This window comes from Buteo buteo, chromosome 1 (genome assembly GCF_964188355.1).
Source record: "Buteo buteo chromosome 1, bButBut1.hap1.1, whole genome shotgun sequence".
NCBI classification, from domain to species: Eukaryota; Metazoa; Chordata; class Aves; order Accipitriformes; family Accipitridae; genus Buteo; species Buteo buteo.
The window spans coordinates 60,540,324-60,554,844 of NC_134171.1; the positions used below are offsets into that span (position 1 = coordinate 60,540,324).

General features: G+C 44.2%; 1 protein-coding gene across 7 annotated transcripts in view; it reads right to left on the reverse strand.

Annotated features, from left to right (window-relative positions):
• Nucleotides 1-1,976: 1,976 nt before the first annotated feature.
• SLC20A2 (solute carrier family 20 member 2) overlaps nucleotides 1,977-14,521 on the reverse strand; it is a 58,027-nt gene continuing 45,482 nt past the window's right edge. For 4 of the 7 annotated variants that reach the window (XM_075033140.1, XM_075033132.1, XM_075033146.1 and 1 more), the window contains exons 9-11: nucleotides 9,577-9,762; nucleotides 8,777-8,861; nucleotides 1,977-3,053 (exon numbers count right to left, since the gene is read on the reverse strand). In XM_075033140.1, the coding sequence (XP_074889241.1) occupies nucleotides 2,889-3,053; nucleotides 8,777-8,861; nucleotides 9,577-9,762 (436 nt within the window). In that variant the 3' untranslated portion in view covers nucleotides 1,977-2,888. Of the gene's footprint in view, nucleotides 3,054-8,192; nucleotides 8,278-8,776; nucleotides 8,862-9,576; nucleotides 9,763-14,521 lie in introns of all 7 variants that reach the window. The other 3 variants (XR_012651139.1, XM_075033160.1, XM_075033170.1) reach the window with 3 other exon arrangements.

The window sequence follows — 14,521 nt, forward strand, 5'->3', positions numbered from 1 at the left end:
TGTCTCTCTTACCTCCTGACCTATTTCTTGCCCTCACCTTTCCTGAAAGGTGAGCATCCAGCCCCCATCAGCCTGCGCACGCTCCTCCCCAGCATGCAGCAAAGTCTGCCTGATGGTGACCATGAAGTCCTGTGCCCTGCCCGGGGCTGTAGCCCTGATGGCCATGAACCATGGTGGGAAAACCTCTGCCATAGCACTGAGTTCAGGGGATGGGGCAGCCGTGTGGGGTGCAAAGCATCCCATGTCTCTGTTAAGGTCCATCAGCACCTGCTTGCTAAACGGGTCTTGGCTAAACAAGGCTTAACTCTCGGGCCCTGCTGAGCCCCCAGGCTGCTGCAAAAATGCAAAAACCCCGCTGTCTACTTGCTCGGAAAATAGACCCATACCTATTTTGATTGCTGTCTGAGTGAAGGACATTTTAACCATGCCCATATTTGCAGGGCATTTCACCAGCTGTGCTTCCTCTGCGGCAATTCTGCTTCCCAGGGGTGGTAAAGGACACCTCTGTGGTGTGGAGAAAGTCACTTCGGGTTTTCCAGCTCCCTCCAGATTAAAGGTTATTGTATTTCAGGCAAGGATATTTTGGAGATGCTTCCTTGCTGGCCATTTCCCTCGTAACAGTTTTATTCATAAATGTGTGTGTTGACAGATGCCCAGCTGTGTGTGCTGGGGGATTATCACATACTCCCCGGAGCTGGCACAGCCCTCTGCATGCTGCCTGCGTCTGGCAGGGCTACAGCTAGGTCCCTGCCGGTGGAAGAAGAGAAGTCTGGTTTGTCTCTGTAGATAAAACAAGGTGGCAAGCAGCTGAGCCACTGGGCAGGCATTTGTTTAGGCAAGTGCTAAGATGGGGCGAGTCCTTCCACCCCTTTCCACAGGTCCCAAATTGTCTTTGTGCGTTTACTGGCTGCTCTGTTCACTCAGCTGCTGCTCATCAGTCCCCCCCCGTTTGCCAGCACTATTTATACCATCGCTTTAGGGTTTCAGAGGGGTTGGAAACCGAGTGCTGCAGCGATGGGGATGCTTGCAGAGCCCCAGCAAGGGGGGCTGGGGGACAGTCAGAGCCAGCAAGTGCCCAGTGAATGGATCCGAAGGAGCCTCAGAGCTTCCAGACATTGCTGGGAAGACACCCATGAGCCAAGCCCTAGGCGGAGTGGGTGCTGGGGCTGCCGGGACAGCAGGAAGAAAAGGGAGGTTTTGTCAGCGCCACACAGAGCATGGTTTCATCCCCACTGACCCCAGGGGACAAAGAACAAAAGGCAGCAGATGCCAAGGAGTAGGTTTTAGCTGCCCGTGGAGCCTTCCCGTTACGGCTGGCACAGCTGAGTAACGCTCAAAAAACCCAAGAGGCAAACAGTGATAGGGGCTGTTTATCTTTTTATTATAAATTTAGTATGAATGACCAATGGAAAAGTCACAATGGAGTACCAAGAACATTTTATCAAAATTTTAGCAGCATTTAAACAGTAATAGATTCCCAACCTCCTCCAGGCACCCCTTGCCCTCTGCCTCCCACCCACAAAACAGTAACCTTCACCCAAATGTGCTTTCCAAAGAGGATGTAGCTAGTCATTTCCCCCTGAGCTGCCGTGAAAAAAAATCTCATCCCAAATGCTGGTTACCACGCAACCTCCATCCACGCAGGGCCAGGCTCCCGTCCCCTCCTTGCGGTTGACAGCACGGTGGGAGGCTGGCAGGCTGTGGCGTGGGATGGGATATGCCGGGGGGACCCCAGCATCTGCTCGCATCCTCGCCGTGCTCCTCACGCCAGCCCCTGCGTGGGTCAGCACTCCCACGGGCACCCATAGCTTCAACCACAAAACCAGGGCTAAGCCTGTTTCCTACCCGCTGCTGCCCTTCGCTTCTGTATGTGGGGGTGCCGAGCACCCCGCGGTCCCACTCCTGTACTGGAGAGGGTGCGGTTGTGGCTGGATGGACAGAAAGGGGGGAGACTGACGGTCCGTTCTCCTGCTGGAATTGACAGCAGGGCAACCAGGAGCTGAGACTTGAAGGGGAAAGGTAGAAGGTGAGCAGTGAAACTTCAACCCACAAAATGAAGTCTGTCTACTATCAGCTAATGTGGAGAACTGTGGTCTGCCTACTAAGTAACAAGAACTAACTTTTCTGTGTGCTTTTTTTTTTTTTTTTAAAGTTACATTAAGACATGAACAGTACTATCCTAGCCTTGCTGGCGGGAGCCTGGTGAAAACAACGTTGAATTAGAGATGGGAAAACACAACACACGCCCACACGTGTAGACAGCAACATAATATCGGCAAGCTATTCCCCTGCTTCTTTGGTACTTCCTAAACTTTCTTATCCAAAATATATAAGGGAAATGCACCATTTAAAAGTTACTGTTTGTAAGTATTTACACAGCCATAACCATCACGCTATGACACACAAAGGTCAATATGATATGAACAAAGTTATTTTATGAAAAGCATTTCTGCACATTTTATTTTGTTCCAGTATCTTAATAGCTTTAAAAAAATTCATGTGTTACACAGTCCTGTACCTCGCTTCTTCTTATATCAAATGGACAAGAAACATTTCCTAATCCATACTCTTCTTCAAAAGATTAAAAAATTGCCACCAAAATGATACACTATGTACAAATTTTACTAAATATTAAATTCTAGGCAATTATTTTCACCCCACTGATAATATAACTTAGGTATTGTTACCTACTATATGCATATATATTTCTTTAATATATAAGAAATGGCACCACATCACCATGTCACCAATATGACACATTGTTATGTACAGTAGATAAGAAGTTAGATATGGAAGATGGATCCTCTCTGACTGGTTCTTTCATGGGAACGCTTCTCCCCTCGGTAGTAGCTTGGCCGTTTTCCCCTTTTCCCACTGGCGGAGGCTCTTCAGATGTAAGGCAGGATCCCGTACATCAGCAGCGCCATCACCCCGGCGCTGAACAAGCCGGCCACCGGCACAGTCACAAACCACGCCAGGAAGATGTTGCGGAAAAGGCGCCAGTCGACGGCTTTCTTGGAGCGGATCCAGCCGACGGCCACCACAGAGCCAACCTTGGGAGTGCGGGGAAGAGAGAGGGAGACAAGATGTGAGGGGTAGGTCCAAGCGCTCATAACATGCCCATGGCCACACCAATGCCAGTCAGCTGATACCAAGCGATGCTCTGAGATAAAGGAGCCCCTGATGATGACAATGGCTGTGTTCTGGTGGGGTGGCAGGAGGATGACAATTCCAGGGTGCTGTAACCTTTATTTTTCAGTGATCTCCACTTCTTCATGGGTCTCGGGGCCAGCCAAAGGAGAATAAATATGTTTGTGGGGTTTTCTCTGCCCTGCTAGCTCCTGGTTCAGCCATGAGTGCAATGGAGGCAGCCCTCCAACTGCCCAGCACCTGACTCAGTCTGTAGGGGAGAGGGCAAGCATCCACTGAGTCTGGCCAGACTGTGGTCCAAATCATGAAAACACCAGGAAAGTTGTTTTTAAGGCTCTGCTGGAGAGTGTGGCATAGGGCAGGTCGGGATAGCTAGTATGGTTCCCATCCCACCTGCCTGTCCTCTTGCTGGTTTGGAACGTTCTGCCTGTTCACCCAGCAGCTGCTGAACCTCTGCAGCTTATAGCCTGGCATACGGTGCTGACTCCAAACAGCACCTATGTATTTCCATACTGTGGGCTATAAACAGGACAGCAACAGCAATGTAAGCAGCTGAGCCCACCCTGTAACAGCACTGGTAACTTGGCAGGGGGCAGACAGACAGCACAAGGTTAGACCCAGTACAGCTGCCCTACATCAAACTCATCAGTCCGAGCCCTCCGATGAAAACCAGCCCTTCTGGACCAGCCAGCCAAGCAAAGCATTCAGAGCTAAAATCCTCCCTGTGGACAAAGACATCAGCCTGATGCTATGGGACATGCAAACTGCATGGACATCAAGAGGTCTGGCTTCAAGTGGGGAACAGATAAACCACCAAAATATCCTTCAAAGGCACTGTTACCAGGGCAGCTGGGTAGGTCAGTGTTTTTGAAGACAAAACACACTGTGGCATGGGCAAAGCTACAACCTTTTCTTCCTTCAAATGTATTTTCAGTTGATAAACTCAGGTATAAACCCAGCATATTATTTTTTAAGAAAGAACCGGACTAAGAAAAATATTCTTGGTGAAAAATTATGCAAAAACTTCAGAAACGCTGCATTTTCTTTCTGCCCTGGAAACAGCCCTCCATGCCATTAACAAAAATGTGTAAATCGGTGCAAGTCTATTCAAAGCACACGGTAAAGCAGCAAGAAATGTGGAAGGAATATCCTGTTTTGAAGGAAAGGAAACTCCAAGACACAGCTGGGCTTGTGCTCCTTGAAAAGCCATCCCTACCTCCTCTTCCCTGCTTGTTTTCTTAATGGGAGTATCAGTCCCTGCCTATAGATGAGAAGATGGGCTGCTCCCCATGTGCGGAGCCAGGAAAATGATAAATGCTGGGAAGACAGGGAAGCAGGGAGAGGTAGGACGGGGATATTGAACCCACATCTTTTGTTAACACCTATTTAACTTCTAACTACTGCTTAACATTTTGTTTTGGAGAAGAGAGTTATTTGTGGAAGACCCTGTAACTCTAGAGAAATAAGACTCAAAAGTGCCTGTGACAGAACAAGGGAAAACTAAACTTGATATTCTAGGACTGAAAAGGCCTCAGTCAAAAGCTTGATCAATAAGGAAATCTGTTAGACAATACTTAATCTGAAGACCCCTGAGTGTACAATATGCTATTCTGTATTTAGGAGGTGTAAGTGTATTTAGGAGGTGCCCAGCTAAGAGGAACCCCATACTTCTGACTATATCAAAGCGTTAACCCAAGGAAACAGCATTTGGTTTTCCAGCAGCTCAGCTGTTAGGTTCTGCTTTACACTTGGCACGTCTTTAGTATCCATCCGTCATGCTTGCAACAAGAAGCATTGCTTATTGAGCGAGCCTGCAGTCTACGTACGATAATCTCTGAGTTCTTCCTGAAATTCAAAAGGTATCAGCAATGATGGCATTGGTAATCCATTTTAAACATTATGAAAGTTTAGTTTATTAATAGTGATTTTGATGGACTAGAGGTTAGGAGAGTAGCTAAAACTTGGGTGTAGGGACACTACACCGTCTGCAGAATTTCAGATGATATCTACTTTGAGATTGGTTTGAAACCAGTGCAGTTTGCCTTCAGTATGTTGTGCTTAAAGCATTACAGAAATGCTTTTGGCTTTCTTATTCCTGTGCAATGGCATATCATAATAACACACGGAACATGATAATTTCATCAGAGCAACACTGAGAATATTTTTCAAAATACCAGAATCATAATAGCAAAATGGAGCTGACAGTATGACCTCAGCAAAGTCACTTTTGCACAGAAAAAGCATTTAACTCCTGCACTCTAATTTTACCCATATGTGAACACGTTCAATCTGTTACAGCTGAGAAATGCCTGTTTATTTCTACATCTCATATCTTAGAATAAATAACAGGCACTATGTGTAAGATTCCACACAATCATTTGCCTACCTGGGCAGCAGAAAGGCAAGGTATGCATTCACTCCACACTGGCTTTTCAGTGCTAAATCCCAAGGGACGTTGAACAGGTGCAGGCAGAGCAATGTGGCTACCGTGTTCAGACTCACAAATTCCTTTGGAGGCTCAAAAGGTTAGGTCTTTCCCTCAGGCCCTCTTGACTTGGGAGGCTTTCAGAGCAACTTTCCTCTCCCCTTTGACTCGTGGCAAGGACAAAGGTGCAGTTCAGGCTCTCAGCAGGCACTGAGCGTGGAAAAGCTGCTGGGCTGTAGATTTAGGACAGGCATATTGGGTGGTTGCTACCTCACGTAGACCAAAGCCTCTGATTTAGGACTGAATGCAACTCCTGATCTGAGAGGGCTTGACAAATCTTTCTCAGAAGCTAATGCTTTTCTTCCTGCTACCAATCTCCAGTTTGCCACCACATCTGCTCCAAGACCTGAAAACTGCTGCTCAGACCTTTCCTTCATACTTGGTCTCCATTTTTTGTTATACTCTATTGTTTCACCTTGAAAAGGTCTCCCTCCACCTAAGGTGTTTCATGCTGCTCCTTCTTTGCCATCAGTTTATCCAGTGGCTGCACATTCAGTTGACTGACACCCCTTCGGTAGGGCTCCCACTTTAGCAAATGCTATTTTGCTGTGAAGCAAATGTTGGGGAAAAGGGTAATTCCCACTCCCTGATGCTACAGGCTTAGGACTAGGCTCACCTTGAACCCATTTTCTTTTTGATTTCTAGGGTGAAATAATTTTTCTGCTGATTTTTAAGAAGGCATTTCTATCTCAGTGGCTGACAGCACTTTCAGAGATACATTCTCCCATAGAGTAAATGATATATAATAGTTCTTTTATTCCTTCACCAGGCCCTCAAAGAAAACAAGGAATACATTTGTTACAAGTGTTTGCTTTAACTTGTGTTGATCACTTAGGATCTTTCAACTCAGGATCTCATTCTGCTGAAACACAGAGTCAGTTATAATAATGTGACATCCTGGAACAGTCTAATCCTATTGCGAAGTGGATCTTCCCATTAAGAATGATCCATCTAATGAGATACAGCAAACTACATGGAGCAGACACAGGCTAACCACATTAACTGCTTTTATGGAAGTATTTTTTAAAAATAATTATTTTGCTCTGCAGTTAGAAAAGACCAAGCTTTTAACTGTGTTGAGTCAATGAATACCTCCTAATGCTGCCCTCTCATTAGCTTATGGCTTCCAAGACATTTTCTTTTTAAAGTCAGTCTATTTGTCTGTACCAAATTGTATTTTCTCTTTTACAACGGTCGGCTAGAAGTACTTCAGGCATGCAACTGAGATGATCAAAGCTGTATTATTCTCTCTGGCAAATTCTTCATCACACATTTGATATACCAGTCAGCTTAAAGGGAGGTGGTTCCAGGCTAGCATTTTTAGAAGTGAATCACGTTGTTATTATTTTTCCCCTCCCTGCTTGATTCAGAGGAACCAGAGTTCGGCCAACGCCGGGAAATCTGAACAGCCTTTCAGAGCAGCTCAGTCTTGGCTACTTCTCAAAGAGCTCTACAGCAGAAGAAAGAAATGATTTTGCAATAGAGGAAGGCTTTCTGAAGAAATGGTTTTCACTAGAAAAAGGCTGACTGAACCAACTTGGGGCGTTTTGCAGGATGTGTGGATTTCATTGACTCTTTCACTGGAAACTAGGTCAATGTCACAGGCAAGGATGCCCGGCTTCTTGCCAGCCCGCCTGCCATGCTGTGGAGCAGTGAGCCCCGAAAACCTGCCTGCCCCAGCCCCAGCCAGAGCTGGAAGGGCTCCAAGGTCCCCAGGGTGTAGCAGCAAATCCTACAGGATCTGGCTCTTGTAGGGCTTGGTGGTACGTCCCAAAGCAGAGGGGCTTTGCCGCTCTGGGGTCTCCGATTTCGGAGGGGCTTCTCCTCGCCCTGCCAGAGGGTAAGGGATACAGACAGCTCTGCGTGTCCAAGAGCTTGGGAGTCCATGGGGAAGCAGAGGAAATAAAAGAAGGATATTTTACTTGGGAGTTCCCTGGGGAACAAAATTCCAAATTCTCACTATGTTCTTCCAGCAGCGTAAATGTCCACATGCTCCTTGTTGCCTACAAGCAATATAAATGTCTTCTCACACAGCGTATCACATAACACAACTAAATTCTGCTCGTTACCCAGCCTACATCTATAATTCAAACTGGTCTTTTTTTAAAAAAAACAGACAACAACCTTGTTCAAAGAACTGATTACAAGTGCCGGATTCTGTATTATAATGCACAAAAGTGAGGACAAGTTGGTTTAAAAGAAGAGAGACATTAAAATATTAGCTTAATGATGTAGCAGTGTTTTTCATACAGGTGGCTCTAAAATGCATGTAACTGGTATCACACAACTACGAGTCTACGTTATTTTAATGTGTCTATATTAGTTCAATACGATCATGTAAGCGTGAAAGACATTCCAGACTTTTGTGCAATTACTTATAATGCTGACTTTGCTTAGCCGTACTGGCTTTAAAAGCCGTCCTCATTACCTCGCAATCACCGTCTGCACGGCGCATCGCATAGTGAAGGCAATCTGCAACAATTGGTATCTCTTGTATTTTGTTATGGTTTGTCCTAGTGATGTGATTTACTGATGCAATCACTGCAAACTCCAATACCTTGCAATGGGTGGAGCTTATTGGAATACCCACATTTGAGGCTACAAGTACCGTTAGCGCACACATTACTTCAATGCAAAATCCACTGTGAAGAAATAAAAAAAAAGACAGATGGAAAAACTGTAGTAAAAGAGTTATATGCAGGAAATCCCATGCCATGCACTTATCAAGAAAGTGAAGTATAAATGATGAATGGTGCGCAGCCTCTGAACAAGGGAGAAATGCTACCCAACCAGGTTCAAATGGCACCATTGGAGCAAACCAGGTTCTTCCTTTCAATTCTTTGCTTTAAAATTGAGGTCATGTTTTAGTAAGCGCTGTTTTTTCTTTAACCACAGCTGTGGAGTTCACACTGTGCCTGATTGCAGCGACTTTACTGTGACAAGTCCAATGCATTTTTTGGAAGCCTAATTATTTTCCAATGTCGCTGGCATGACTGAGACGCGCTGATGCACCTCTGCCTAACCGTCCTCCATGAGCGGCTGTTTTCCCCTTGCTGTGCCATTATCCGCTGGCTCAAGCGGCACAATTTTAAGATGAATAGTCCAGACTGCCTTGACTGCAGTCGCTGGGCAAAGGCATACCTTGCAGTGTGTAGTACTGACAGGAAGTCCAACATTGGAAGCTACCACAACTGTGAACGCCGAAGCCAACTCAATAGTGAATCCACTGCGGGAAGCATAAGAAAACACTTCACAATCACTCTTTGCATCAGCTCGGACTGATACCATGCAGCGTGCCACAGTCTTACCCGTTTCTTCTTTCGACTGTTTTATCTCCGACTGATTTTTGTCATAGGAATAAGTTAAGAGAACAAGGAAGGGCTGAATAATGGGAACGGCACAGGCTAGTCATCTGTAGCAACCCAGCTGCACGTCTCATTGCATCAGGGACTTTTACTACTCTACGCTGCGGTGAATCATGCCTAATTAGTAATTTGGTTAAGCACCAGCAGAGGTCAAGTATGCATTAAGGATGAAAATTACTGTAATAAATACATATGGTTTTAATAGTCTGAAGCACACTGGGAAAGCCACTGTAATCTTGCCATTTTGAAATGCACCTTCTGCCATATTAATTAGGTCATCAGCAGAAGACTCTGTTCATGTAGACCTCTATGCCTCAAAAGCATTCAGTATTAGTTTACAGGGTTATCTTTTTGTCCTTTCTCTCTTTCTTTCTCTTTCTCATTCTTTCTTTCTCTCCTTTTCCTCTTTTTTCTTGCATTTTTTAGAAAGATGGAGAAGTTGAAGTCAGGTTATCATTAAAATCAAAGCACAGCAAATGCAGCAAACTGCATTACAAACAAAATACTGGAGCAGCAATTTCTCGGATCAGTTCACACACAAAGTTCACACAACTGTACTGACAACTGTGCACCTACCTTGATGGTGTGATTGGAGTGAGGTCTTTACCCATGGTCTGGATAACTCTTCTACCCCAGACCCAGAGACCCACACAGATCCCAACACCTCCATAAAACAGCAGCCAGACGGGAGTCGATGCTTCTTGCATTACACCACCTTGCTCATAGATAAGCCAGAGCGCAACGAGGGGACCAATTGCATTGCTGGAGAAACAGGAAAACATCGCTCAAGTTATAAAAACACAGATAATTATCTTGAAAGAAGTTTCTTATTTTCTGTGTTATTTTTCTTCATCATGTGTGCAGCACTGCTCTGACCTGACCCTACAGGCAACACCCTTTCTCGTTTGGAAAGGCTGCAGCAGGGGGCTCTTACCATGTTGCTTTTTCAGTTACCACTTCAACGCTGATAACTATAGCAAATGCTGAAAGGAATTTCTTTTCTACAAATTGTTTCCTGAAATGGCAGATTCAGTAATATCTCATTATGTCTGTTCTGGGACAAAACCCAGTATTTTCAGTACTGTGCTGAAATTATCTCAAAATTTACCAATTGAAGAGCTCTGCATTTTTAAAATTCAAGTATTAAATTAGCTCTTTTTGTCAAAGAGGGAAATTAATGAACAAAATTGCCACTGCAGACAAGAAGATACACATATAAACTAGTCTGATAACCTGTAATGTTTGGAGATACAATCAGAATGCAGCCGGGAAGATGACTTAGTCTTCTTCAAATGTGTTGTAGAGCTAGTTGGACTGGATCAGAGAGGACTCGTTGGTGACACAGAGCTGGCGTAAGCCCTTTTGCTACCCTGCTGCTGTTATCTAGAAAAACACTGAAACTGAGCAACACTGAAGTCCCCACTCCTAATGCAGGTCACCTGATATTGGTGGCTGGAGTCTCCAGTGCCTAGAGTGAGACTTCTGACTCTGTTTATTCTAAAAGAGCATCAAGTTTCTAGACATGAGAGTTAGAAGAAAAACTTGAAAGCTGGTATCCAGTTACTTTAGAGGCTTAAATATTAAAAAGCAGGTAAGAACTTTGACATCCCCTTTTTTTTCGGCAGCTGTTTTGCTAAACTGAGTAGCTGCTTGCCCTGCGGATCAGCATTTATCCACAACCAAAAAAGCGTAGGAAGCGAGGCAGCAGTGGACTTATGTCTGAATATTCATGAGAAGAGCAGAGCAAACCTGTCCAATGTCATTCAAAAAGTCTGAAAACCAACAGGAAGCTCCCCTCTTTGTAAACTGATAAGGAGAGCAGGTTGCAGCGAGCGTCGCAGGCAGGACCGACAGCTATGCTCGCCCTGCAGCCAGGACCGGCTAAATTTAGTTCCTGGTCTTGTTCCAAAGCACACAGATGGAGTAAGGGCCAGTTTTAATGTCAAATATTGTGCAAACCAAGCCACCATAACCAACAGTTAATAATTTACTTGAATCCCATCTTTACCAGATACAAGGTACTAGGGGCTGAGCACTAATTGCCAAGAGACAACGGTCCTCAGCATTGCAAACTCAGCACATCTAAGCAACATGAGACCCTCCTTCTTTCTTCTGGTCCTTGAGAAATTGAACTTTGAACCCTGAGAAGCAGTCCTGGAGCAAAGTAACTAGGAAGGAATTTTAAACACACATAACATTCAAGCTGCGGGGCAAATGAAAATACTTTAAAATGCTCTTTGATATAAAAAGGAATGAACAATTCTTATGTTTTTTGAGAAGTATTCTGGAAATATATTAGTGAGCTAATATGGATAATAAAATCCAGTGGGTTTGAAGGCAATGGGTAGTACGATGAAGAACTAAATACACTTTAAATAAAGAGTGATTTCCACTAGCAAAGTACTTTAAAATTCTGGTCTGATACTGTGCCTGAGTATGCATTTGATTTGTTGAGTTTTTGTGTGAGTGAAAGGATGGTATCTGAAAAGTCCTTAATGCCTAAATGCAAGAATTACTTTAACTTCAAGGAAGAAGAGACTCTTTATTGAAGCATTTCTAATATTTCTAAGTTGACCTGCAACTTCTTTGCCAGTGTTTTCAGGTGTGGATTAAATTACTTGCACATTTAAATGCCTTATTGTGCATAGCAAAAGAAAGGTATTTCACTGTACCTTCAACTGATGGATGCAGAAGGATGGATAAAGGCAACTAAAACATTGATCATATGAATAAAGGGAAAACTGATCATCCCTTATAGTGCTGTATGACATGGGGACAACCTCCCTGTTAAAATAACAGGTACATTTGGAGCAAGCCCAGGCACTTCCTGACTGTTCTAAAGAGATTATGGATGGATATTTGTCTTAATGTAAATGGGAAGACAAAAAAGGCTTCAAAAACTACAGCAGCAAACTATGCTCTTTTGTACCAAAATCCAGTTTTAATTATTTGCAAATGCTACAGCTCTGTGAATCAACTAAGCTTAATCCTTGAAGAAAAGGTTATTTTCTTATTTGTGGCAACGGAAGGCAAGGCAAAACTCTGCTGACTTATGCTCAGCCTCAGAGGATCCGAGTGGCTGATGCTGCCCAACAGATTAGAAGAGACGACACTGATGCCCACAGGGGCAGTACTTCTGATACCTTCCCTGTAGGAAAAGAAAGCGGAGGAATACTGGATCCATATATGCTTGGAAAGGCTAAAAGGTAATTAGCTGCATTTTCCTTTGTGGGTATCTGCACCGCTAGTTATCTATACCAGAGCGACATTTCTCCTCTCCCTGTAAATCAAGTTCAATGTGACTTAAACGTTCTGCTCCTAGAGACAACGGCACCTCCCAGCCTCAATATCAGCAAACTGGCAGTGGTGTGCAGCCGGTGGCTGTGACCTACCACCGTCACGGCTCTCCGGAGGGCTCCTTTGGCTTCTGGATTTGTTCAGTAGGTCCAGGCCCAGGGGCTTGTGGTATCAACACTTCCTATGCCCAGCTCTAGAAGAAGCTGTTAGGCCTGTCCCACCACAAAACTGCCAAAAGCTCACAGGGAATGCATCTGACTCAGAAACTGCAAAGACTAGGATCTTGGTTCTGCATACGTCAGCTTCGAGACATTACCATAAGCACATGCAATCAACCATACCTGGGACTAGGAAGAGCTTATCGGTAGAAGACAACCAGTCCCAATAGGAGAGTAAGAGAGAAACAACACATCACAAAAAAAAGGCGTTGTTAGATAAGAGACTGCTTTGAGACTGTTTGCAGTTTACAGATGTCTCCTACAGCTGAGTGACTAAGTGGATGAACCATAAGGACACTGGCTAGACTGGGCTGTGGCTTCCACAGTACGTCCCACCGGTTCTATCTCATTTGACTCAAGACATGACTAGCAGGAAAGCAGACCTCAAATCTTCCATGCATTTGGCTAAGACTCATTTCACACGTCTATTTTCAAGAATTGATTTTCTCTTACTCTCCCACACAGCTCTTTTACTTGCCTTAACTAACTCTCCTTCATGCTGGAGCTCCAAGTCTTATTCGTGGTAGTTTAGAGGGAGAAGAAAACAGCCTGAGATGGTCACTCAGGGGGTCTGAACACCTATCTGCATCTATCTATGTGTAAACTGCCATTAGGTTCCTATGTAACTGAAGGGCTTTTGAGGATGTTACCATATTATTTAGCTATTGGGTTTAAAAGCCAAGATAAGCTACTCCTGCTGTATTACTTTAGTGTTGTATACCTAATACTCATTTTTCCACTGAGCACAAGAGGATGGCCACTACGAGTTCATTTTGGGATGAATTTATAAAACGTTACGGCATAAGAAGCCTAACTCCGGGGTCTACCTCTTATGAAGTGTATTCTCCATGTTCAGTATTTTTGACCATCTCTGCTGGGCTCCGCCAGCCCTGGTTACTCACAGGGCACAGGGCTTTGCAGCAGGGGTGGTGTGTAGGGGCTGTCTGCCTTCCCCAGAGGTACAACACAGGATTAAATGCCATCTACAGTAATGCTTGTACTTGCAGACACATGTCACGGCGGTTCAGCGAAGTGCTGCTGAATGTTTCTGAAGTGCTGTCTGACCCTCATGATGAGTTCGCTAGCTCTCTCAACTAACATGAATTGGCACAAGTTCTCTTTTTCTGCTCACTTGTGCCAGCTGAGAATCTGTCCTGCACCATTTATAAAGCTGTTCTGAAAGATAGCATTTGACAGTGAATCTGAACTATAAATAGAGTTGGCTTCTCCTCTCCCTGTGAGACAGATAGTATTACTGGCAAAAAAAATCCCCACATTCAGCTATCATGAGACAGGCTTAGAAATTACAGTTTCCCATGCACACACACACGAGCAGAGATTTTTAGGCACCTTTGGGTCACAAGTCCAGACCTTTCTCTGGAGGAACAAGGACTACAACCTTTTTTTTTTTTCTTTTTTTTTTTTTAGTAAAAATTAAGTGTCTTTTTCATTCATGGAAGGATGCCATCAGCTGAATGTTCTATCACCAAATCCCATCATTGTCATAATATTTTATGAACTAGCAACATTGCTACTACCTCGCTACTTCTTATTTGAGGGGAGTAGTGAGTTGCTCGAAAAGAAAATTTAACTGTATTTGAATGCTATGCTCTGAATAAGCTTTGTGTTATAATCCACGATCTACAGACTACCTGGTGACCATGCTTTGATTCTCTGCTACCTGAAAAAGCAGATTGTGTTTTAGCCACTTCTTCTAGTTGAGTGAAAGAATTATCACTGATTAAAACTGAATGACGAGCAAAACAGCCATCTAAGAAAGCTATATTAGGCTTCCAATATTACAAATATAATTACAAAATCCCCAGTCATTTGACTATTTCCCAAACCAGGATTTCACAAATGAACTTTCCACTGGGAAAATAAATGGGATGATATTTCTGCATATGCTGCAGTTATGCCTGGACACATTACCCAGTTGAGTAAGGGTGCAGGCAAGATATGCCTGTATGTACGAACAGGATAAAAATATGTCCTAATCTCCAGAG